Below are 27830 nucleotides of genomic sequence, written 5' to 3'. Positions count from 1 at the left end.
TGTATTTGGCCTAAAATAGCCATAAATAAAACTTTATTCTCTCAATGTATTAACAAGCCACAGTATGTCCCATGGCTGCCAACCACAGCACTTAAAACTTGAGTTGAAGTCCCGGGTGTCGGGTGCACAGACCCGTCACAGAGAACCTCCAGCTTTTTGTCTCACTGTCCTTAGAAAATCAAAACAAAACAATGCAGTAACACTGTAACAAACGGAGGGCGTGTGGCAGGTTGTTCTTATGTTAAATCGGGGGGCAAAATAAAACTAAATATTGAAATTAATCCTCAACCTCGTTTCACAAAGCTAAAGCTGCATGCGCCAAAGTCTAAAGCACCACTCTCACTTTGAAAAAATAGTTCACTCAAAAATAAACGTCGCATGTCACTCACAACTCGTATGACTTTTTTCCTTTCAATATAATTAACATAAATGGTGACCAGCTCGAATGCTCTGCTCTCCTCTTCATACGGGTTTTGAAGCACATAAAGCAAGTGAAACTTATTTTTAGGTGAACTATACTTTGTCTCTTCTTAGTTTCACACCGTTCTTAACTTCTCACTGTTGCATTAGCTTTAAAATATAACAGAATCCTCAAAATAATATTAATAATACCAATAAGGATAAAGTTAAAATCTCTAGCAGCAAAAAGAGAAAGGAAAACTGGGTAGGTTTGGGGAAGCAGCCCTGCTTTAAGGAAGGCATGTGTTAGTGAAGTCTGCGCAGCTCATCTGCCGTCTGCAGGGGTCCGGCTCAGGGTGAGCGACGTCATGACCCGGCCGTAACGCTCGCACAGCTCCAGCGTGGAGTATGCTGGGAGTTTGGGCGCCTCGTGAAAGCTTTTGATCTCGGTCGAGCAGTCGAGCAGCTTGGGCAGGAAGTCGGTGAGCTTCTCCTGCAGATTAGCTGGTGATGAAAAGGACACAAGTTTGAGTGTGAGTGTGTGTGTGTGGCACATTAAAGGGACACTTCAGGATTTAGCATTAAGCTTTGTATAGGTAGGAAACCTGTAGTATTTTCGTATTACCGTGCTTTCCCCCCTCATATCCCCCTGAGACGAGAGATTATGTATTTTTTTGTCTCCTATGACGCAAAAAACGTCATTTTGAGAGGCTAAAGACTCCAGTCAGTAGTCGGGTCTGTCCCGCATGTCCTCAACCCGCCCATAGAGGGCGATCTCACTCACAGAATGAACACATAGTGTCGGCCATCTTGTTTTGGAAGCTAAGCTAGCAGGCTCTTGTTCTGTGGAGAAAGCTGAGTAGTCGGGGTTCCCGTCCTCTTTTTCCCGTCGATGTCCGGGATTCAGCTTTTGCTTTTTCATTGTTTACATGCACAGCTTTAGTTTCAATCGAACTGAATTCGTTCCGATTGGTGAATCTGAATGTAAACGCTAAACAAGTGATCGGTTGATGTGCGTTTCAACATCGCTAAGAAAATCCCCGCTCCTCTGTGAGAGATACGAGACCGGTGCGAGAACTTTTCTCAGTCTAGAAAGCTCAATAGATCCATGTTTTTGGACGATTTATTTGAGTGAATGATTCAATGACCTATTTGTAAAGCCGTTTCTGAATGAATCAATGAATCATTGAGACAGGAAATTGCAAACACCGACTGATCGTTTAAGAATCATATTTAAACTATCTCTATATTCAAAACGTTTTTTTTTATAACAAATATTATAGTATTACTTATGCAATTGTAATTGCAGTGTAGATGTATTTATGCCACCTCTGAGCAGTGTAAATACATTTTTTATTTATAACAAAAAATACGTTATGTTAATATGTTCAAATGTTCAATATTACAGCTTCTACGCCAAATATTAGTTTAATTTGATTTGTCAGCAGCACTCTAACTTATTATTACTCTATTGAATTTATTGATTCATTGAAAGGTCTGATTGAATGCTATTACGCAAAAATTAAAGATGTGGAACAACATTTTTATTTTTGTACTAAATAGTTTTACTATAGACCTTATGTAGCCCCGCCCATTTTCAGCGTTGCGCTCGTTGTCTTTTGACTTCCGGTCTGTATTTCCACAGCGATCTTGGATAGGTATGAACGAACTGCTCGTAAAAAAAATTCCCGTTCGACATTTGTTAAGACATCTGCTTTACAATGCTTATGATAAACATTACAATGCTCATGATAACTTTTGTTAACTCTACAATAAGTAAATCCACTTCAACAGCTAATTGCTCCTCGACAGCGATGCCATAGAAATATACAGAACCGGAAGTTTAAAAGACAATATTCTAAAGATGACGGCGCCCACTTTCTCTGGTGCATAAGGTCTATATTAAATCAAAATATGATTAAAAATGGAGAATCCATTCGATCGTGACCCTGAAGACTTACGCTCCATTTCCTGGCCCAAGTACGAGCACCAACGGTTCCTCATGTCTTCCACGGCCACCATGTCTTTCTCCTCCATCTCATCCACCAGCAGGAGAGGAATACAGGCCACAACCAGCTCGTTCATGATGCTCAGCCCCGCGTTCACCTCGGCCTCCTCGCCCGTCTCGAACAGGGCGGCTGCGTGCTCGTTCAACTTCTGCGGGACACGCAAGAAAATAAAATCAATACACAGACAAAAACATCAGAGACTGACGTAAAACAACTAGCGAGAATACGAAGAAGAAAAACATAAAAATAAATTGCAGTACATTAGTTATGTCAATGTTAGCAGTATTTCCAATTAAAGCGAGCAAAGGTAAACAGCACAGCTTGAGATGGAGTCAAGGCCTACACAGCACGAGCAAAAGGTAAAACAAGGACAGCGACGTGCTTCCCGCTAATGTGTTTACACACCGAGCGCAGTGTGCTTCCTATTCCAGGACTGATGATTATATTACGAGCACAATGGCCGTGCGGTGGGTCACCGGGTACGGCCGTACTAGACGGAGAGAAAACTTTTATTGCAGCTGATTTACAACAGCAACAAATAGAAGACTTTCAGCTTTTCCAAAAAACGTCACCCTAATCGAAAGTTTGACAGGAGATGAAAACAGCATTTTGGACCTAAAATGTTTGCAAAACCACACGTAATGCACTCTAAACTGAAGAGCTAACCAGACTCTGACTTAGAAACAATCTTTATAGGAAACCGTGTGCATCAGACTGATCTGAGAGCAGTTTTTGATCCGGTTAGGAGGTGGTGGTTAATTCACTCACTAGCAGGCACTCTCTGCGGTAATGGGCGATCAGTTCTTCATCATGGCCTCTGTATGGGCCTTTCACCAGGAGCTCTTTGTTGTACTGGTAGGCGTAGATCAGGTACATCAACGCTTCCACGTAACTGCAGAAAAGAGTTCAAATCTTTACATCTCACAGAACTTATTTGCAACTAAAAAAAAAATAAAAAAAAATAAATAAAAATTAGCATGTATCCGTTTAATTATTTATTTATTGCAAATGTATCATCTTATTTATATAAGATGATACATTTGCAATAAATAAATAATTAAACAGATACATGCTAAATGTTTCTTGAAGCAAGAGCTGTTTTCATGGCAAGCTAAAGTTAATAAAAGAGAATATGCTGCCATCTAGTGGAGATATTATAAAAAAAGCGATTCAATTGTTTTCATAGACATGAAAAAAAATGACTAAAGCATCACCTTTTCTTCAGGAATAATTCCAGGCCAATCAACAGGAACACTGTCGTCTCACGGAAATTCCTGTAATCCTGATGCCACATCTGTGTCCAAAATACGGGCATAAATAACATTATTTTAAAAAGAAAAAGCACACAAAAGTAGCAAAACATGCTAACTTTTTACTTCTCAATATCCCGTTATTTGTCCAACGCTATCGCAAATCATTAAAAAAAATCTAATATATATATATGTATATATATATATGAAGTGCCATTTGAAATTTTCTTCTAAAATTATCATTTTTATCAAGCTTTTATATTTAAGTTCAGTAATTTTTATATTTAAGTTCAGTGTGTGTGCATATTTATAAACATATATATATATATATATATTTAGTATTATTATTTTTTTTTAATTGGCTATACCCCACAGGAAGCTAAATTGCAATTTTTAAGTTCAACAGTCACACAAAAGGCTTATAAAAGAGTTGTGCAGTGAACTGAGGTTGTAAGCAAAATGCAGAATGGTCACAGCATTCACAATTAAATTGCGAACCGAGCCCAGCCCTGATCAAGAACCGTTTCCCTCACCTCGTACTCCTCCATGTTCACCTCGTCAGGCTTAATGAGTTCCAGTTTAGCACGCGCCACCTTCATGATGCTCTTACACCTGCAGGGAAGAACACGTTAGAGCTCAGGCGTGACTCACGACGCGCGTCCTCGGCCCATGAATCATACTTTATTACACACAACAAAATGGAAAGATAGCGTCGCATCTGGGGCCAGGCTCACATCAATCTAATTACCTCGCTCAAAATAGAGGAGAAAGAAATCAATTTGCTTATGAATATGGATCACGTTCCTCATCGGAGCGTGCAGTCTGCTCTGGAGACACACGAGACGGTGCAACGAGACAAAAGCCTTTGGGCGGCGCAGACAGGAAGCTGTTCGACAACACAATGATCAGAAACAGCAGCGACTGCTGTGACAGGCTGATAATCCCTCTCGGTGTCAGTCTGGGAGGCTTGAGATGGACCTGGCCTTTGGAATAGGGCTCCCGTCTCCTAAAATCAATCAGTTATCAGTGAGGCGGTTCTGTGTGTGGCTAACGCTCGTCGTTCATATGTCAATGTGATGCTCAACTAACTGTAGAATACACTCGCCGTATAAAGTGAAGATTCAAAGGGTGACAGCTAAACATTTGGAGGAAAAATATACATTTATGCACACAAACTTTTGTTATTCTGTTCAATGTCTATTTTCACATCTTTTATTGAGTTGCTGTATTTTGAAACACATTTTAGAAAGATATTTTAGAAAAACGTGCATTCACTTAAAAAAAAAAAGATTTTATTCATACCATTAATTCTACATGCCTAAAGTTCCTATTTTAAAATTAGCTGATGTTTAGAGGCATTCCATGATGGGAACCATTTAAAATAAATACAACTGGGTAATACAGTGACGTGAATAAGTTTGGACACCGATGCTAAAGTTGCCTAAAAAGAGGAATAAAAAATCATCTTTTGGATGTTGATCTTAATGCCTTAATTAGAAAAATTAGGAAAACTCCAACCTTTAAGGACACACATTTTCTTTGTGAATGAATAATGTATCATAAATAAATAAATAAATGTTTTTCCTTAAAATACAGGGTGCATGTTAACATGTTAAATTCCCATAGAGTCAGGCAGATTTTTATTTTTAAAAGCCAGTTATTTCACGGATCCAGCATAATATGCATCCTGATAAAGTTCCCTTGATTTTTAAAAAATAAAAATCTGCCTGACTCTATGGGAATTTAACATGTTAACATGCACCCTGTATTTTAAGGAAAAACATTTATTTATTTATGACACATTATTCATTCACAAAGAAAATGTGTGTCCTTAAAGGTTGGAGTTTTCCTCATTTTTCTAATTAAGGCATTAAGATCAACATCCAAAAGATGATTTTTTTATCCCTCTTTTTAGGCAACTTTAGCATGGGTGTCCAAACTTATTCACATCACTGTATACATTTTATTTTCAAATCCAATGATATTCATTTACAAGTATCTTGAATCTTTCCCCGCCATGTTACGCATCGTCTGAAGCAGATGCAAGTGATAGAAACACTACTTTATGCACATGTAAAGAAGAGATGTGACGGTGAGGATATTTTCTCACCGGTTAATCGACGGGGGCTTTTAAATTGCCAATTTAAAGGCAAACGTAAAATGTGTGCGTTTTCATGGGCATGAATTTGGCATTCATAACGGTGCGGTAGTGCCCTGAATATGTGCTAGTTTGAAAATTAAACTAAATTTCCCTTTTAAATTAGCGCCAATTCATCCTTCGCTTGGATTTTGATTGACAGACATGTGATCTGACCAATCAAAATCCACCATTTTCGTCCGACAGAGCAGTCAGGAGATTAACGTTGGTGGCAGGGCCGACTCCTGTACCTCTCATCAAAGCCGAGGTTTCTGTCGGCGAACTGCATCAGCAGAGTCCTCTCCAGGATCTTCTTGGGCGCCTGGTTGTGTATGAAGTAAACAATGACGTGTTGCAGCCGGTAGTCCCTCTCAGGGGGCGTGTCCTCCTGAGCGAACCGCAGTAAACGAGTGTACTCCACTTTCATCGCCTGTTACACAGGGAAAGAAATAACAAGAGAGTTAGAGATATATGTGCATGTTTATTTAGATGAAAGGGTCAAAAGGAAAATGAGCAAGACAATAACCAGCTAGAAAAGAAGATAACAAAAACAGCGACTGTACAAATAGCACAGCGACGACACAAAACAACACAGGCCTAAAGACATAAAACAACTCACGATCTTAAATGATTTACTGGAATCGTCACAGATTTTAATAGCAGTCACTTTATTTGGCTATGTTGTGTGTGAAGTGCACATTAATGCTTTGTCTAAGATAGTGACAGTACTGCAGAACCTCAGGAGCATCATTTAGACATTCAGTCGCGTCAGTAGCATAACGCAATGACATGAGTTAGCATTTAACTCATTTAAGTGTAAGGGAAGTTGCTACATTTATAATAAAATAAATAATAAATCTTATAACAAAATTTACTGCAGTTCACTTAACAGCCACCGGGTGTCACTAATACACTCTACATATAGCCCCTTTAAATAACACAAGCAAATTTCGTAAATATTTAAAATGATTTAGCATGATATATTTTAATTCTAATTATTGATTACAAATTAATTGCCAACCCCCCCCCCCCCCCAAAAAAACAACAACAAATTATTAAATTATTAATAAATTACTATTTTGTGTTTTTAACTTAAACAGAACAGTATGCTTATCACCAGGATTAAATACATTAATTACGAATAATTAACATGGAATTATACATTGACAGTATTATTTCATCAGTATCGATACCAAAGAACCAAACCTCATCAGCAAACCTACACACACCTATAAAGAACCTCATTTACATATTAAAACAGGATGCCGAGCAATGTAAAAAGGGAGCTCACAGAGATAACAATGAGATGCTCAGGGAGAGGGGGTGTGGTCAGAGCTAATGAGATGCACAGGGGGTGTGGCATGCAGCAGGTCATGTACCTTGAAGAACGCTGCTTCAGGCCCACACTTGTCATAAACACTCCTGGATTTGCCAATGGCCATTATGATACCCTGCATGTTTGGGGTCATCATCGCCTGCCCAAGGAGGGAAGGTTATTACTACACCGGCCACGCCTCCAAAACTCTCATTGGGCAGTCCGCATGCCAATCACAACACAGCTCAGCCACCAGCGAATGAACTCAAGTCAACCCATTGAAGTAAATGAATCAGCTTAGTACAGAAAAGCTAATTCGATATCATGCCCAGAGCATTTTAGGATGATTAAACATTCAAAACAAGATCATCATGCAGGTGTCTTTTGCTTCTTTAAATCAGATGTTAAATAAAAATAAACAGCACAATGATCTGAAGCTTGTGCTACATGCTTCACAAAGAAAAGAAATCAGGCAAAATGAAAGGATATTCAATTCGGTAACATTTTAAAGGAGGCAGCATTAGTTGTTTGGGAGTAGATTGCAAATAATACTAATCTGAAATGGGTTTGGCAAGCCAGAGCAGGTTGTGAAAGGGATGCTGGGATCGTTCGGGCAGCACACCTCCAAGAACTCTACCTCATCATCATAACCTCCCTCCTTCGACTGAATGACAAAGGTTCCTACATTAGGAATGGCCACCTCTACCACCCGCTGAGGCGCGGGCGGAGAGGAGGCGGGGTCGTCCTGCTCAGGGTCAGAGGTCACCGCGCTCTCGGGATGAGACGACTGAGACAAAAAGAGACAGAGAGGAAAAAAGCAGCTCGCCGCCAAAAGAATGTAGTCTACGACCTATACTGCAGCCAACCACCAGGGGGAGTATTACATGATTTGGCTTCACTTTTCAGGATGTGTGTGGCACACTAGTGTCACCAAACAGTTTCGCTTGTCCACGGAAATCATTTAATCTTTAGTAGTTTTAACACTGGAGAACAACAGAAGCGATGATCAAACTATGGCTGTGTCTCATTTCAAATGCCCTCCACAGATCACGTGTCATTTGGGTCTCAATTCAGAAAAGTAACCATTACATTCAAAAGTAAGGAAGAAATTACAGTAATTTACACCTCATTCATTTTATTAATCCTCAATTTAACTGAAATGAGACATGCGCTGTGGCAAAGCCTTCGAAATGAGACAGTATCTGCTGATGTGAAAGTACTTGAGCATAGAAAATAATTACACATTCAGATGGAAAGAATCACATTCATAAACCAAAGCGTGAACGCAACACAACATGGAGAGAGCTTTTTTTGGGATATTTGAGTGATCAGAGCTAGAGCCCGACCGATAAAGGATTTTGAAGGCCGAGGCCGATACAAATATTTTGGAGTTTTAAAATCAGATATTAATTTTTTTTATTAAATATTGTTGGATTTCACACACGTGTAAAAGAAAAGCTAACTTTTCTGCACAAGATACGTTCGATACTTTTTCTCTATGTCTAAATGTTCACTCCTCGCAAGTATAACTTACATTTTACAATGCAGGGACTGTAACTAGAGATATAAATACAGTAATCATTACTTTATTTAGGCAGAAAAAGTTCATTGTGGTTTCCAAGCTCATTAATGTTAACGTTAGCGGTCTTCCACTGATGATAGTGGCATTAGCTATAGCTTTGTGGTTAGCTAGTCTATGATGAGCAATAGATAACATCATACTGCAAATTGTAAAACATACATTTTCAATATAACAGGCCAAGGAGAGATGATTGAAGCGTGTTTCATCCGTTTTTATTTTATTTTTTAAATATTAATTTATCAGCCATTATAACTGCCGATACCGATATTTTGGAAAATGCCTAATATCGGCCGATAATATTGGCTGGCTGATATATCGGTCTGGCTCTAATCAGAGCCAAATACCCAAAGTCCAACATCTTCATAAGACACAACTAGCATGAGATGACAACTAACACATACTTCACATCTTGAAAACTAAACCCACTCAATCTAGACCTACTGCCATGACTCCACATGAACTTTTGCCCTACATCCAACTAGAGAAGAGCCCTTTCTAAACACACCCTTCAGGACCCAGGACCCAGATCTGGTTCATCATGTGTTTGTGTGTGTCTTACTGTGTTGAGCAGGGCTTCTGGACTCTTCTCATCGAGCTCGGCGGCGGCTTTGCTGATGGCTCTCTGCGTGTCCTCCTGCAGGTGTTTGGAGTCTCCGGTGGGCGACTGCTGCTCCATGTACTCGGGGTCCGGCTGAGGAGCTGTTGAGGAAGCAGAGCATGAGCTTCCTTGAGTTAAAGGAGTAGGTCACTTTAAAAAAAAAAACTTTTGCTGATAATTTACTCGCCCCCATGTCATCCAAGATGTCCATGTCTTTATTTCTTCAGTCGAAAAGAAATGAAGGTTTTTGATGAAAACATTCCAGCATTTTTCTCCATATAATGGACTTCAATGGGGTCCAAATGGTTCAAGGTCCAAATGAGAGTTTCAGTGCAAACTGTTCAAAGGGCTTTAAATGATTCCAGACGATGAATAAGGGTCTTATCAAGCGAAATTTAATAAATAAATAACAAAGTTTAAGTTTTATAAGCTCAAATGGTTGCTTTGCTCTGTTCTGATTCACAAATCTTTTTCGAGTCATTTGGTTAATTCAATGAACGAATTGACTCGGAAAAAGATTCGTTCATTTTGATGAACGAGTTCGAACAGGAGAGTCATGAACGCGCATCACAGAACAGAGCAAGGCGAGCATTTGCGCTTATAAACTTAAACTTTTTTTTTTTTTTAAATCACTTGATAAGACCCTTATTCATCGTCTGGAATTGTTTAAAATCCCTTTGAACAGTTTGCAGTTTGTACTGAGTATCTTTTGGAGCTTGAACCGTTTGGTCCCCATTGAAGTCCATTATATGGAGAAAAATCCTGGAATGTTTTCATCAAAAACCTTAATTTCTTTTCGACTGAAGAAAGAAAGACATGGACATCTTGGATGACATGGGGGTGAGTAAATTATCAGCAAAAGCTTTTTGAAAAGTGAACTACTCCTTTAAAGACGGTCGTCTCGGACAGTACGTACACAGACTCGGCTCACCGGTGTTGTCTGGAGGGCAGGGTTCAGTGCTCATGGGCTGGGCGGCCACACTGGCGGCGGCGGCGGCAGCGAGAGCCAGTTTCTCCTGCTGGAGTTTGCGGACCTGTAGAGCGTCCCACTCCTCCATCTCCTTCTCAAAGAGCTTGTTATCCCCCTCAACATAATCCTTCAGATCAGGAGGGAGCTTGTCCAAGCCGCTGAGCATCTGCCCCGTCTCTTTATCAAACTCCTCTGAGATACACATAAGCAGACAGTCAGAGAACATATGTTACCTGCTGTTTTATTAACAAAGTAAATCACAATCACAACAGACTATTTGAAACTGATCCCAACACATTTTCTTTTCTAAAAAACAACATTTTTTTGTTTGAACACACCCTAAATGGGATGTTTTGCCACATTTAGCAAACTTCTGGGGACAATTTTGTACCCAAACTAAACAAATTATGGAGGACTTGTTGTGCCACTTAAAAATAAGGATCAATTTACTAAATAGAAAATAAAATTGTAAATAAAAGAATGTAACTGGTAATGTAAATACTCCTCAAACTGGCAAATAAATAGACACACTTTAAAGGGATAGTTCATTTTGAAATAAAATTTTGATATGTTTTAGTTTCCCTCAAGGGCATCTAATATATTCCACAGTAGTTTCAACTTTGATATTTCAGGTCAAACCGTTCTTGTCTATCAGTCATATAATGCAGGTCTATGGTCACCACCTCAAAGAGCATGCACAACCGCTCGTTTCGTGTCTTAGGCCATCAATATGTACTTACATTTACGAGTCATTAAATCATGTTTAATTTGGACTTCTCTGTGCATGCTCTTTGAGGTGGTGACCATAGACCTCCATTATATGACTGATCGATAAGAACGGTTTGACCTAAAAATATCAAAATTGAAACTACTGCGGAAACAAAGACACCTACATCTTGGATGCCCTTGAGGGAAGATAAAACATACTAAAAATGTATTTCATACAAGTGAACTATCCCTTAAAGGTGTTCAATGTAGTCACATGTGATAAAAATAATAAATGAACTATTTCATGTTTAAAATTTGAGATGTAACAATGAAATAATACACTGATAAGACATTTTGTGGTTTAAATTCGACTTTAAAAAAGAAAGAAAAAAAATGCAAGCTTATCTAAACTAAGTAAACTGTCAAATGTTTTTTTTTTAAATAATGGCATTGGACATTCGTCAATAAATGATTCTTATTTACGTTATTAATGTTACTTATTTATTGCATATTTCACTTTTGATCAGTGCTGAGATTTGATTCATTTATTATTATTATTTTTAATTTAAATATTAATTAAATAAACAGGTTTAAATGCATATTTATTTGGCATTTTCATAAGTATGTATGTATATATATATACACATATACATATTTTTTTAAATTTATTAATAAATTGATAATTGATCCCTTAATTTTATCTTTAAATGTCAAATAAACACTTTTAGATTTTACTATTTGCTTCATTGGCTGCGTTGACTAGGCGAATCAAAAATGAGCACATGCAGATGAGGTTACCTTCAATAAGGAAGGGTTTTTTATCGTCAATATACATGAGGCAGTACGCGCTGGCATTGCGATATCCGCCGAACGAGTCTCGCACCAGCTCCTCCCAGGACGACTTTGTCACTGAAATGTCATTGTATTTCATCCACTGTCGGTGATGTGGGTCATAGATGTACGCCCAGTAGTGCCCTGCGTTTGCCTGACCCTCGTGGACCAAAACGGCATGCAGCCGGTACGGCACCTAAAACACAGCATCAATAGATAGAAAACTGGATAGAAAACTGGACTATAGGAGATCTCAAAAAGCTTCTTACCTGCATCATGGACTTGTCAGAATACATAAGCTCGATGGTTCTGTGGATTCTGGATATACTGGCCTGCAGATCTGGCAGAAACATGCACATTTATAAAAGCCCAAAAGCAACAGGACATCAGTATGAGCACATGTTCGCCTGCTTGTACCTCTGGTGTCATTCTCCACCTCGCTCCTCCAGCGGTGCAGACAGCCCTCCAGCACCCGCAGCTCCTCGTCTGTGATGTTTCGTGGGGCGGGGTGCATGGGGAGATCCGGCGGCACGCGAGACTGAGTGAATGGTTTATGGATGGAGACCCTTTGCTGCTGAGCCTGCAGACCAGAGCTGGAGCCCTCGGGTGAGACGGACGCGTCCGGCTGATCCCCTGCACTGAAGTCCAAGCAGAAAACACTTCAATATCTCAGAACTACACTAAATATTTCCCTCTTGGAATAGTTGAAAAAACAAAACTCGCCTTGCTGGAGGTGGCAGCTGTGCAGTCATGCCACCAGGTGGCGCTGTTGTGTCAATGTCTTCCACAGGTGACGTGCACACAGGCTTGCTGGACGCAAACTCCATGGCGTACTGGAGAACATCGGCCAGAGGAAACCGCTTGGGTCCTGAGCCATAGCTCAGATACCTGTCACACAGAATGTTTTGGGGGGGAAAAACGTGTTGATTGTCGATAGACGGCAGCAGAAATATTAACCCTTGTGCGTCAATTAAAAAAAGTTACACATAGGTAAAAAGAGGACAAAAATGTCCATGTCATAAAAATATTACCAGACTTAAGTTTGGTATCATTTTAAAGAAGGCCCTTTGCAGATTATTGCTAATAATAAGTAAATCCAAAAAAAAGTTGTATAAGTTTATGAAAATTATTTATAAAAAATATTTTATATAAAATATATATATTTTAAATCAGGTTGAACTCAAAACTGCAATAAAATCAAAGCCATAAAGCTAAATAGGTTGTGTTCCAAATTTGAGGATGATATCTCAAAAAATTAGCTTTGGGTAACAGTTTGTTTGGGTGTAGTGACATATTTTCCCCATTGGGTGGCAGCAAAACCCCACTGGAGCTCACAGTGATTGGATTTGAATTTGCAGTTTTTCTCTCTCGGTATTACAAACACACTCATATTTTTTTACAACACACATACTAACCACACTCTGACATCCATACCAACACACCCACACAAATATTGTTGCATAATTTATCCAGTTGGCTCTATAATATGCCGAACCAGAAAACAGGAATAAAGCGATATTTGTTTTATAGGCCAAACTTAAAAAAAAAATGACACCATCTGATAAAAAAATTGTAAAAAATAAAATGTTGAAGCCTTGCCATCAGAATGAAAGCCTCTTAACAAAGATCGCATAATTTTATAGGTAACTGAACCGGGGATTAAAAATGGCAGTTTTAATGGGTTTCAAAGGGGACATTTTTGTCCAAAAGGTGCTGAGAGGGAGTATTTTTTGTACCTAATGCAAAGAAAATGACTGTGAAATAGTAAAATTTTAATAAAAATACACACCTGTGCCAAGTTTTTTGCAGTTAGCTTTAACACAGGCAAAGTGATAAAACAAAACTGAAAAGGACAAAAATGTCCATAAGGATGCACAAGGGTTAAAAAAGAAAGTCAGTCGGTCTCCTCGTACTTATTCTTCAGGCAAACCTCAGCACGTGACTTTAATCTGTCCATTAACAGCATCTTTCATTTTGAAGTTAACAGCAGGTTAGCTCTAGATCTGAGCAGAGGTTAAATAGATTAACAAACCTCTCCAGTCGCTGCTGGAGGACGGTCAGGTGCTCTTTTAGTCTTCTGATCTCCTCTCGTTTTATCCGTGTGATGTCTCTGTTCCTGTCCATGTACCTGAAATCAATCGCATCACTGAATTCCCTCAAAACTGGAAGTCATTTTCGTTTTGGTTGTATATTATAAGTACTATGCAATTGTTTCTTTATGAGATGATGTGGCACCAAGAAACAACTTCATCAAAACACTGATTTTTAAGATTACAATGATGTCATTGATATTGTTTCGACTCTGACTAGGGAACAGTGAAGGTCAATGAGAAATTTTACAATATACATAAAAAAAAATAAAAAAAAACTAGGCTACTACTAAATGAAAAGTTCTTAAAATAAATATTATGAAACTAGATAAAAACGTTTGTGACCAGAAAGTTTGAAGGTTTTCAGTTTGAAGTACAGTAGTCAACATTTTAAAACAAGATCGGGTACTGTTCAATATTCAATCAGAAAGAAAATGGCACTAACCTGTCCATGTACAGCATGGAGGGAAACTCCAGCTTGTTGTGAATCTTTTCAGGTCGGCCTAAGGCTTGATTAAACTCGAACCTCGACAGTTCAAAGGTCAAAACTGGTGGGAGTTCTGTGAACCAGTGCTGAAAAAAGAAAAAAAAAATACAAAAACTAAAGTCAAACTTCTAATTTGCCAATAATGGTCAAGTGAGAAACATAAGAGAAAAATGGCTTTAAAGTCTTTAAATTAAATTTGATTGATTTGATCAAAAATCTGTCTGTAGTCGTTCTTAAAGGAGTAGTTCACTTTTGAAAAAACTTTTGCTGATAATTTACTCGCCCCCATGTCATCCAAGATGTCCTTCGGTCGAAAAGAAATTGAGGTTTTTGATGAAAACATTCCAGGATTTTTTTCTATATAATGGACTTCAATGGGGACCAAACGGTTCCAGGTCCAAAAAACACTTTTAGTACAAACTGTTCAAAGGGCTTTAAACGATTATAGACGATGAATAAGGGTCTTATCTAGTCAAACGATCGCTCATTTAATAAATAAAGTTTTATAGGCTCAAATGTTTGCCTTGCTTGTGACTCTCCTGTTCGAACTCATTCATTTCCGAGTCAATTCGTTCGTTGAATGAACCAAATGACTCGGAATAAATAAATAAATAAAAAAGATTTGTTCATTTTGATAAACGAGTTCGAACAGGAGAGTCATGAACGAGCTTATAAAACTTAAACTTTGTTATTTATTTATTAAATGAGTGATAGTTTCACTTGATAAGACCCTTATTCATCGTCTGGAATCGTTTAAAGCCCTTTGAACAGTTTGCAGTTTGTACTGAAACTCTCATTCGGACCTTGAACAGTTTGGACCCCATTGAAGTCCATTATATGGAGGAAAATCCTGGAATGTTTTCATCAAAAACCTTAATTTCTTTTCGACCGAAGAACATCTTGGATGACATGGGGGTGAGTAAATTATCAGTAAATTATCAAAATAAATAAAATTATTTTATTTTATTGTTTTTATTTTATTTTTATTTTGTTTTTAATGTTTAATCATTCCTGTGACTGTTTTTCTGTTGACTTATCTGTCCATTTTGTACCCCATTATAAAGAGACATGTGGCATGTTTATTGTCAAAATTTAGAATCTAAAAAAAAAAAAAAAAAGTGAATTACTCCTTTAACCCCAGCATGCTCCATGTGACCCATCCCAACTCTGCCCCCCCGCTGACAGCTGGAATGAGCACGGCGGCCGGATCACACACTGACAGACACACAGTGTGCTGGGCTTTCATTCACATCCCAGAATAATGTACACCAGAGAATCTCCTTCTTGATTTGCACTCAGCTGAAGTCATTAGCAGAAGCAGCTGAAGGGTGACACTGAGGACTGAAAAGCCATTATGTAACATCTCGGTCAGAGGTCACATGTTATGGTTTTTTCTTTCACCTCAAAGATCGTGATTGGACGGCCAAAAGGAGGAATACGAGGACAGTTTTATCTACAAACCTCCTGTCCTGATTTGGCGGAGTTCTCAGCAGAATGCAAAGACTCGATCTCTCCTTCGATCATGGCTGCCTCCAAACACTCGTGCAGATCTTTGAAGCCGTTCACCTGGAGAGGGTACTGCCCAAACATCTCAGTGTTCTCAAATTTCTTTCCTGTGAACACACACACACACACACACACACCATTGACTTTAAATAGTCTCTGTAACGTGATGATAAAAAAACACACACACACACACACACACCATTGACTTTAAATAGTCTCTGTAACGTGATGATAAAAAAACACACACACACACACACACACACCATTGACTTTAAATAGTCTCTGTAACGTGATGATAAAAAAAAAATTATATATATTTTTTGAAAGAATTATGCTTCCAAACACTGCATTTATGTGATTAAAAAACTATACTATTACAATTTAAAATAACTGTTTTCTATTTCCATATTTTCAGCATCATTACTCCAGTCTTCAGTGTCACATGATCCTTCAGAAATCATTCTAATATGCTGATTTGGTGCTCGAGAAACATTTATTATTATCAATGTTGACAACAATCTTGTTCAGTTCAACACTTAATCTTTATGTGAAAATTGTAATATTTCTTTGATGAATAGAAAGCTCAAATGAACAGCATTAATTTGAAATAAAAATATTTTGTAACATTATAAATGTCTTCACTGTCAATTTTGATCAATTTAACACATCCTTGCAGACTACAAGTATTAATTTCTTTTAAAAAAAATAAAAAAAAATAAAAAAAAATATATATATATATATATATATATAAAAGAAATCCCAAACTTTTGATTGGTAGTGTACTTATTAATTGACTTAACCTAATTGGAAATAGGGCTGTCAAACAATTAATCGCATCCAAAATAAAAGTTTGTTTACATAATATATGTGGGTGGACTGTGTATAATTATTTTAGATATATAAAAACACACATTCTATATATTTAAGAAATATTTTCATGGATATAGATTTTTATATTATTTATATTATATATAAATATAAATATTTTATATATAAATAATATTTTTTCTTAAATATATACATGCATGTGTAAGTATTTACATATATATATATATATATATATATATATATAAAAAATAATTATACACAGTGCACCCACATATATTATGTAAACACAAAGTTTTATTTTGGATGCGATTAATCGTTTGACAGCCCTAATTGAAAATACTAAACACTCATCCTAAAATCAAACATTTTAAAAAAAGAAACCGTACATTTTTGTGAGGTTTTACTAGATTTACGGGATTAATTTGCTACTCAAATTGAGCTAAACAATTTAAGAAGGTAAAAAGGTCACCTAATAACCAGTGCCGTCATGTTTAATAAGCCCAGCACCACTGTCACATCGTGGGTTGACAACACAAGGTCACTTTTATTATCTAGGCTAGAGGACTCATACATGCGATGGATACTCACCCTCCAGGACGCCCACAGCCAGGAAACGCCCATAAAAAAGCTCAACCATCGGGTTCTTCGGCTTCTCTCCCTCCCTGTGTAGAAGAAGAGCAAACAGAGTCGCATGGGGCTGGAAATGTTGGGGACTCGAGGAGTCCGTGTCCTTTGGCTGCAGGAATCACACGAGGACTGCATTCAGCAGGTATTTAACAGTGCTAATTAAAGTCATACAGGTTAATGTACCACATTAATCATCATTAACGCCTGTTCCAGCTGAATCATGAGTCATGTGGTCATACATCATTCTGAATGATATGAGAGAGAAACACACAGATACACAGAAGGGAAGCTTGTGGTCATCAGATGTTCTGGTAGGATGTACAGAACCTCACCTGTCCTCCTCGGCCTTTATCTGAAACGCGTCCTCCAGCCAGTCCAAGAGTTTATGGGTGAACTCGCTCACATCCTGCTGTACAAACACACAAACCAACTCAAATCATGAACAAATGTATTTGTGGTTTAACTGCTCTCAATTGCTCTGTGCCAAAAACGCACCATATTAATCAAAAGGTCAGGCTTAAAGGCTATAAAACAGATCGACCCATGGCACAAACATTCAGAGCTCTATAAATAGGCCCCTATTGTTGTAGCATCTTGTTCTTTTTGATTCTTGTTTAATAAATGTTGCAATTTTATGATTTGAGCCCATTTGCTGAACCTTAGGCTGTTTTTGCTACTGTATCTGTAAGAATATACTGTATAAGCTCTGTTATGACTAGCTAAGGAATATAATTAATGATGCGCCAGTCAAATATGCCAGAATATGCATTAATATGTAAATGTGGGCGGCCATATGCTAACATGTTCATTGTATTGAAGTACTGTGATAATGTGCAGCATTCAATCGACCCCAATCGACTTTTACTTAATAAATAAAAGGTTCCCTTCATCTCAGTGGAATACAATTTTGTGACTTTTCATACATTCATATCTATATATATATCTATGCGCACCATAAAAACTGCACTTGATTTGGTTGATCTGAAGGTATGTAAAAAAATGTTTACACTTCTGGGTCAATATGACCCCACAATGAAATGAATGGGAAATGTGAAAAAACTAAATATATTTTCTTCATGTGTCCAAAAAAAAAAAAGCATAAATCTGAACATTTTTTTACACAGAAATGAAGGCCTAGTACTAGAGCATAAATGCAATGTATCATAAAAAATAATATAACATATGCAAGCTAATGATGTAGTTGATGTATTGTGTGCAATATGGATACAAAAGTACTTTATATCTCCATTAATGAATAGATGAGAGGTAAACAAAAAAAATGATATATTATTTGTATGATTAAAAATGTATATTTTTTGTACAATTACTCAATCAATTGTTGGGGTCATATACACCCCGAAGCCCAGACGTGTAAACAGGAAACAAAGAGCATTTGAAGGTTAAAATGATTACATTTTATTGCACACTTCCATTCAAAAGTTAGGGATCTTTTTTTAAATAAATAAATTCTTATTTTTCAAAATATTTCTGCTGTTCTTTTGAAATTTCTATTCATCAAAAAAATGTATCAGTTTCCACAAAATATTAAGCAGCACTGATAATAATCACGTTTCATCAGCATATTAGAACGATTTCTGAAGGATCATGTGACTGATGACTGGAGTAATGGAGCAGCACAGGAATACAATACATTTTCAAATATATTTAAATAGAATACAGCTACTTTAAATTGTAATAACATTTCCACTGAACTTTTGATCAAATAAATGCAGTCTTCTTAAAAGCATGACTGAGCCCAAACTTCCCATTCTGAATGTTAGAGTACGTCTCCAGTGCCTTACCTGCTGAGACTCGCTGGACTTGAAGGCGTCCTTGAGGATCTCCACGGCTCGGGACGGGTCCACATACTTCCGCTTGGATCCCACCAGTAAGGAGAAGAGGTGCCTCAGCTCCTGCATAAAGGGCAGGTTCCTGTGCTCCTGTGGGAACGCAAATGGAGACCAAAAAACTCTTGAATGCACACAAGTGTTCCCGCAGCTCAAACAGCAGAGCATGGCACGAACAATGCCAAGGTCATGGGTTTGGACTTCCAATGAATACAATACTGATAAAATGTCTGCCAAATGCATAAAAATGTAAAAGCAGGGCCACACGCCAGTTGGCCAGAAACATTTTTATTAGAACAAACACTCGGGACAGTTTTAGGGCCAGTGCTGCATCATCGTCACAAAAGTCTAAGCCTTGAGATTTTAAATGTTCAAGAGCAAGTGGAAAGTTTTCACATCCGAATACTGAACGGCTCTTTCACATCTTCTTGCGCTTGAGTGAACAAATTCATTTAAAATTATATTTAAAAATGAGAATTGTAGTAAACAGTCGGTTATGTCAATTAATGCATTAGATCAGTGCGTTCACTCTTAAAGTGACAGCAGCCTAATATTAATGGTTTATTTTTACTGGAAATTAATCACTGCTTTTGACTGAATAAGCTTTAAAACTTTAATAAGGATGCTTAATTTATACAGTGACTGAAACCGACTGTTATATCTACCTGAAAAGCACGTTTTCATTTGTTTCTATTATATAGTATTTATTTGTGCTTTTACTTGTAATTTGATTAATTGTTATTTTATTACTGTTTGTAAAACGGTTTACTTGTCTTTACTAATGTTTCAAATTGATATTAGTTAGGCTAGTAGTTTTAGCTGTGATAATGAAATTGGATTTTCACCGGTATCTAAACGTTTTGTAGCTGGTAAAACATATTTATGGCCGGTACATTTCATTTGCAGGAGTGGCAAAAAAGTTAGTTTTATGATGTTGAGAGAATTTGAATGATGAGAGTTGATTAGTTGGGTCTGTCTGCAATCAGTTAAGGAGATCTTTGCCTCAAAAAATATCTCAAAGCCCCACAGGGGTCAAAAACCTTCACCGGATCATATCATCTATCATTAAATGATAATAGATTAAAGTCTAGAAGGAGCTTCTCCACTGACCCAGCAGACGAAAAGTAAGAGTAATAAGGAGAGAGAAAGGAATGAATCCAGGGCTCTGTGGTCTTCTATCAGCGGATGAGGTTAAGCTCAGATCTGCTGACCCCGAAGACAGAAATCACTAAGACGCTGTCCACTACTTCTTCCACCTAAAAACACAGTCTGGAGGAGCTGCTAGAACACAGGGACCTTGATAAAGCCCACCTCCTCTGGTCAGATCACTGCTCGTAACGGCACAGCATGCAACTGTGCTTTCAGACCAGGTCAAGCAAGGTCACAGTGAGAAATGGAAGCTCTTATGGCATGCGAGTCGTTGTTAACCACGTTGGACATGGGTTTCGGGCGGCAATCTCACCTTCTGATTGCGGGGCAAGTCCTGCATCCGTGCAGGGGGCGAATAATGCAACACCAGCCTCTGGAACTCCAGCAGGTTAAAAAGAGACTGGAAAATACAGATTACAGAAAAAAAAGGGTTTGAGAACAGCACTGAATGTCAACACAACCTTGTGATGATGATACGTTAGACATGTTTCTCAGTATGATAGTGTGAATGACTGATGTCTTGTTTTTGGTGACAGATTCACACATTTACAATCTCCTCGTCCAGATCTATAAACGCACAGAGCTGTGAGCGCCAGAGCGGCGTCGGGTTACACACAGGAGGTAAACAGCATGTGACAGTACTCCGCCATCATTACTCAGCTCTCTACACGGTTCATGTTCTGACATCGCCAACACACACACACACACACACAATCAGGCCTCTGGAGGACCTGAAGTCACATTCAAAACCGATAAACTTCCAATTTCAATTCACTTTTTAACTTCTTTTCCAACATTTAAAAATCATTTAGTTCAACATCTTCAGAATACATGTAATTGCTTTTGATTAGCATTATCGGTATTTTATTTTCTTATATTTATTTCTCACTGTAACCTCTGTTTAGGGAGGAGTGTGTCACCTTTTGGGAGTCTTGTATGAATGAATGTCTTGTTTGTATGGTTTTGGTTTATAAATTTAGCTATATAGAACTACTGTAAAGCATGTTTTTCTTGTGTATTTGTTATGTTAATTTCCAGCTGCTGTAAGGTCAATTTTTTAATTGAATCTTGAATCGAGGACCCCCTCGAAAACGAGATGGCTCATCTCAAGGGGCTATTCTTCTTTAATAAATAAATGTCAAACACATATACGCACAGAAATGAGTGCTGGGTTGCTTGGTAATATAAATAGTCTACAGTTAGGCAATATTAAAGGAGTAGTTCACTTTTGAAAAAACTTTTGATGATAATTTACTCGCCCCCATGTCATCCAAGATGTCCATGTCTTTCTTTCTTCAGTCGAAAAGAAATTAAGGTTTTTGATGAAAACATTCAAGCATTTTTCTCCATATAATGGACTTCAATGGGAACCAAACGGTTCAAGGTCCAAAAGACAGTTTCAGTGCAGCTTCAAAGGGCTTTAAACGATTCCAGACGATGAATAAGGGTCTTATCAAGCGAAACGATCGCTCATTTAATAAATAAATAACAAAGTTTAAGTTTTATAAGCTCAAATGCTCGCCTTGCTCTGTTCTGTGATGCGCGTTCGTGACTCTCCTGTTCAAACTCATTCATCAAAATGATCAAATCTTTTTTTGTCTCATTTGGTTCATTCAATGAACGAAACGAACGAACTGATTAATTTTTTGTTTTTCAGTTCATCAAATGTGTTTTAAAGTGTAGAGCGATCCCAGCGGCGGACACTGACCTGTATGACGGCACTAAACCAGCACGTGTTCCCCACGTTCTTCAGCCCAACGGGACAGTTGTCCTGCCTCTTCCTGTCGTACGGGTTGGGTGAATCGCTCCATACTTCGGTGTGTGTGCGCTTCAGGCTGGCCTTGTTCTCAGCGATACTGGCCTCTAGGACTCTGAAGCACAAACAAAGCAAACGTCACTTCGGTCTACTCGCACACGCTATAAAAGAGATCTGATACAACTCTACTTCCCATGTGATTCATTTCATACTGAAATCTACAGTTAAAACTAGGGGTGTAACTATATAGCGTCACAAAAAAGTCAAAATTGCAACAATACGTATCGTGGATAGTTCAACCAAAATAAACATTACTGTGTTTTTCAAGTTTTCCAAATTTTAGTGTCAAAACTACATTGAGCTACTATATATAATATTGATTATAATGTATAATAATGTAATGGAGGAATATTTGTGTGTCCTGATAATGCCAAATGTCTGATGTTGCCAGTAAAAAGTGTCCGACATTATTTTAAATATATCTCGCAAGCATTTTCGTCTACAATGACTCAGTAATTTCAGCTTCAGAATCTTGAATATTGTTATTCTGGTGTCTCGATTGTCATTGGGTTACAAGCACCAATTCATTTAAACCTACAATGTAATCTCAAATTTAGCATTTTAATCAACAGTACGTTTTTTTGTTTACCTTTTACCATATGTCTTGGAGTATCGCAATAATATCGTATCGTGAGTTCAGTATCGTGATATATATATTGAATCGTGACCCCACCTGCTGATGGCCTGCTCTTCATCGGTGATGCCGGTCTCTCTGAAGGCCCTGTTGGACTCCTCCAGACTGAGAGCGATGGCCCGCTGCAGGTCATCTTTATCATCTCCAGTGAGATCAATTACATCTGAAACCATCACAGGAACATCCGAAAGTGGGTTACTAGCAAACGATGGGTGTCGTCGTGTTGTGCTTGGAGTCAATTGTTTTATTTGTGATAACTATTATGGTAAATGTTATATATAAATCGCAAATTTTTTCACAATTTTTTGGAAATTACCACCACAAAATCAGTCATTTTGATCGCAAAAATCACAAAAAAAAAATTGTGAAATCCTGGAGGGACTGGATAATGTTGTGTAACATGTTCAATCAGCCGAGAATATCAAAATGCTCAAATATTGTTTGATATTTCATTAGTTAGACAGCTCACACTGTCATAGTGACAGGAAAAAAGCACGAGGAAGCAAGCCAAACTAACATTCCCCCAGTCAGCATTTTCTCAGAATTGTGTCATAATCATTTAAAACCAGCGGAGAGGAGCATGCTGGATCTTTACAGGTCTGGCTCTCTGAGATGATGTGAACTCCCACTGTTATGAGTTACACGACGTCTCATTTCAGTCTTGTTTCTAAAGAGGAGACGTGTGGCAAAGACACACAGCAGAGCAAATTCCCTCCAGCAGTTAAAGGAGTAGTTCACTTTTGAAAAAACTTTTGCTGATAATTTATTCACCCCCATGTCATCCAAGATGTCCATGTCTTTCTGTCCTCAGTCGAAAAGAAATTAAGGTTTTTGATGAAAACATTCCAGGATTTTCTCCATATAATGGACTTCAATGGGGACCAAACGGTTCAAGGTCCAAAAGACAGTTTCAGTGCAAACTGTTCAAAGGGCTTTAAACGACACCAGACGATGAATAAGGGTCTTATCAAGCGAAACGATCGGTTATTTCAAAAATGTAACTTTTCTAAGGACAAATGCTAGCCTTGCTCTATTCTGTGAGGCGCGTTTGTAACGTCACGTAATACGTAATTACGTTGAAAAGGTCACGGGCGACGTAGCCGGAAGTACAGAATCAAATGCGTCCGACATCGTTGTTTTACCTTTTAATTCCTTTTTTGTAAACAGCGTTTGAGTTAGTTTGCACGTTCAACCTATGCGTTCAACTTGTAAACACTGACTCTGTACTTCCGGCTACGTCGCCCGTGACCTTTTTGAACGTAATTACGTATTACGTGACGTTACAAACGCGCCTCACAGAATAGAGCAAGGCTAGCATTTGTCCTTAGAAAAGTTACATTTTTGGAATAAGTTTTGAAATAAGCGATCGTTTCGCATGATAAGACCCTTATTCATCGTCTGGTGTCGTTTAAAGACATTTGAAGCTGCACTGAAACTATTATTAACTGTCTTTTGGACCTTGAACCGTTTGGACCCCATTGAAGTCCATTATATGGAGAAAAATCCTGGAATTTTTCATCAAAAACCTTAATTTTTTTTTCGACTGAGGAAAGAAAGACACGGACATCTTGGATGACATGGGGGTGAGTAAATTATCAGCAAAAGTTTTTTCAAAAGTGAACTACTCCTTTAATGAATCAGTTTCTCTTTTCAAGTTCACTTCAGGTACCAAAATACAGATAAAACAAATAGTCTTTATATTTCAGAACTGCTTATAAATCAGTTGTCGGGAACAAAGCATTTACAGCTGGTTCCTTTGCGTCACGGTGTTTCATTGTACTTCATCACAGAGCAGCGTAATCTCTCCCTGGATTCCGGCCAATCATTGTTCTTGGATGTAAATACGTACTTGTATCAGCCTGGCTGCCCACGCTGATGTAGCGATCATTGGTGATTTGGGCCGTCTGGTAATAGGTGGCTTCATCTTGCTGCGGGACCTTGGCATTCTTCTCCGTGAGAAAGGCAACCGCCTCGGCTAGGTCACCGTTACTGGCCTGGACACAAACACATTTCATTACATGAGTCCAACAAGTCCATCTATGGCAAGTATACAGTGGTATGAATAAGTTTGGACACCCATGCTAAAGTTGCCTAAAAAGAGGAATAAAAAAATCATCTTTTGGATATTGATCTTAATGCCTTAATTAGAAAAATGAGGAAAACTCCAACCTTTAAGGACACCAATTTTCTTTGTGAATGAATAATGTATCATAAATAAATAAATGTTTTTCCTTAAAATACAGTAAGTCAGGACAGCCCTATGTTAAATTCCCATAGAGTCAGGCAGATTTTTATTTTTAAAAGCCAGTTATTTCATGGATCCAGGATAATATGCATCCTGATAAAGTTCCCTTGGCCTTTGGGATTAAAATATCCCCACATCATCACACACCATTCACCACACCTAGAGATTGGCATGGGGTACTTTCCATAAGATCATCTTTCAATGCAAATCAAACCAGCTATTAGGCTAACTGAAGTAAAACCATGCCAATCTCTAGGTGTGGTGAATGGTGTGTGATGATGTGGGGATATTTTAATCCCAAAGGCCAAGGGAACTTTATCAGGATGCATATTATCCTGGATCCATGAAATAACTGGCTTTTAAAAATAAAAATCTTCCTAACTCTATGGGAATTTAACATAGGGGTGCCCTGACTTACAGTATGCACCCTGTATTTTAAGGAAAAACATTTATTTATTAATGATACATTATTCATTCACAAAGAAAATTGGTGTCCTTAAAGGTTGGAGTTTTCCTCATTTTTCTAATTAAGGCATTAAGATCAATATCCAAAAGATGATTTTTTATTCCTCTTTTTAGGCAACTTTAGCATGGGTGCCAAAACTTATTCATACCACTGTATCATGTATGTTTTTTTTTATGTATAGAGTTGATAAAAGTGAAAGCTCACCTGCAGTGCTTGCTGTAACAGCTGAACATCTGTCGTTCCAGTAACTTCCCTCAGCTGGTTCAGTAATGTCTGCTGGTGCTGTGAGGGAAAACACTTTTCTTCAAATTTGAAGTAAATCAAAATGAATATTTCCTGTGCTTGTGACTATACATCCCCTTGTGTGCTTATTTCCCCTGTTTTTACACTGAGATTGGCTTTGCAGTCATAACATGAAAATATTAAACATAAAAAAGCTAACTGCGGATGGTCATTTTTATTTTTCTGGCAGAATAAGTTGGAAAATGGATCACGTTAATGATATTGGATCAAACCAGCAAACAGAAGAACATCTCATATCTCTGGATGGAAAACAGAGTACTGGCCCTTTATCTCAGTCCTGGCTCTGATCAGGAACAGCATGAGTCAAACATAACCCGTGCCAAACAGGAACGCTCCTCCCTGATCTGTTTCTACTCATCTGATCATTTTCGTTTGGGCTCTATCGAATCTTATACAAATGTTCTTCTGCTCGCCTCATGTTAAGTCTTGAGTTACAGACATCATTACATAATCGAGGGATGCTTCACTGACCTTCTGCCTTTGCGTTCAAGATATGACATGACATGAGGCGTGGTATGTGCGGAGCGGGCACGTCTCAACACTGAAGGTGGCACACCCCTCCCTGATACACTGGGCTAAGTAACACACATCTCTCAACAGTAATATGATAAAGCAACACACACTCTGTGCCAAATAAGGAAAGCTGAACATAATACAACCCGTTCACTTTCAGTTTATGCGAAATACACAGTTTTATATTCCCCACCACCTGCTGTAACTCAGCTTTGAAAACTCATCTTGTGTAATTAAGATCACAGATTCGCCTCTTCAGTTACTACATAACCATCTAATGAATAATCAGCCTATTTTTAACTAAATACTAGATCATTATACTGCTATTAAAAGCCAAAAAACCCATCAACATACACTTGAGATGTATCATATTAAACAAGCAGTAGAAAATCTGTTGGCAAACAGATTCAATTTCAATCTACAAAAACACTATTACACAACATAAACTAACAAGAAAAACCTAATATTTAAAAAGAGATCAAATAATGCCACAAAAAACGGATATCAAGAGTCTCTTTACAAATTTTGCCATTTAAATGTGTAAACTTGACAGATTCAATAAATGAACAAAGCTAAAATGCCAAAAATAAACAAACCAATGTGAGCCCTAATGTTTACAAATGCAATAATCCCACAAAACAAAACTAATGTTTATGAACAGACACAAGTATATTAACAAATAGATGAAATTGAAACCAAAAAGAACAAGTTTAGTGTTTAAAAACAAAACAGATTAAATGAATTAACATAAAACGCAAATATGTGGCATAAGTGAGCATGAAATGCTAATGTTTACAACCATATTTTCCAGCAGATGTGTGGGTGTGAGAACATAAACACACGAGCTACATCAAACACTAACTCAACAAGAGGTGTCATTACCCTTCTACACACTCAAACACACACTTTGCGAGGTTTTTTTTTTGAAGATTTAAGAGACTTTCAGTGAGATTTCACTGCGTTTTGGGGGTAAGTTTAGCAGGTTTAGCTGTTAGCATAAACGCGACTATTTCGCAGCTTTTGTTAGCTATGTGGGCTTGTGTTTGTGTTTTATTTACAGTTGTTAGTTGCTTTAAACGGTTTAATTTATTTAAAATTCATAAGTATGTAACAACGTTAAGCATAAACGGTCCAATAATTCAAAACAAACACAAAAACGTGAGGCGCGGCTAGTGTGATGCTAGGCCGCAGCAATCAAACTGAGCCACTGGGACTTTCAACGCCCCACCATAAACCTCCTTTGACACCGAACGAACCTTGCCGAACCGAACCGAACTGGGTCTGTGTGTTCGGGCTGTGCGCGCGGGTTACCTTCTGAGAGTGCTGCTGCAGGACATTCTGCTCCACGGTCATGGCCGGTTCCGATCCAGACGAAATGGACTCAGGTTCGAGGGTAAAAACGCAGCATACAGGAGTTAGAGGAGTAGATTATGGGAGAGTTTAAAAAAGAAAAACCCCGTCCTCATCCTCGCTGCAACGGCGCCATGACGAACAAGAACAGATACATCTGACATCTCTGA

The 27830-nt window shown here is 38.0% G+C and overlaps 1 protein-coding gene across 9 annotated transcripts; it reads right to left on the bottom strand.

Annotated features, from left to right (window-relative positions):
- On the bottom strand, positions 1 to 27830 carry usp25 (ubiquitin specific peptidase 25). Of its 9 annotated transcripts, none has more exons than XM_039676383.2 (26): positions 27622 to 27830; positions 25699 to 25776; positions 24633 to 24777; positions 22823 to 22946; positions 22042 to 22204; positions 20647 to 20733; positions 19140 to 19277; positions 17670 to 17746; positions 17299 to 17372; positions 15838 to 15989; positions 14335 to 14462; positions 13832 to 13927; positions 12523 to 12687; positions 12217 to 12437; positions 12069 to 12139; positions 11767 to 11995; positions 10207 to 10452; positions 9252 to 9391; positions 7733 to 7897; positions 7175 to 7270; positions 6047 to 6225; positions 4192 to 4270; positions 3623 to 3702; positions 3177 to 3300; positions 2361 to 2556; positions 1 to 903 (listed from the first exon to the last, which is right to left on the bottom strand). In XM_039676383.2, the coding sequence occupies exons 1-26, from the start codon at positions 27661 to 27663 to the stop codon at positions 725 to 727; spliced, it is 3474 nt and encodes a 1157-aa protein (XP_039532317.2). In that variant the 5' UTR covers positions 27664 to 27830; the 3' UTR covers positions 1 to 724. The 9 variants fall into 9 exon arrangements, with proteins under 9 accessions (XP_039532317.2, XP_039532319.2, XP_039532320.2 ...); XM_039676385.2 differs by having other exon boundaries at positions 7748 to 7897; XM_039676386.2 differs by having other exon boundaries at positions 10222 to 10452.

This window comes from Pimephales promelas, chromosome 23, assembly GCF_988280905.1.
Source record: "Pimephales promelas chromosome 23, fPimPro1.hap1.1, whole genome shotgun sequence".
Lineage (NCBI taxonomy): Eukaryota > Metazoa > Chordata > Actinopteri > Cypriniformes > Leuciscidae > Pimephales > Pimephales promelas.
The sequence above is the reverse complement of the archived record's forward strand: the minus strand, read 5'-3'. Positions and strand labels throughout refer to the sequence as shown.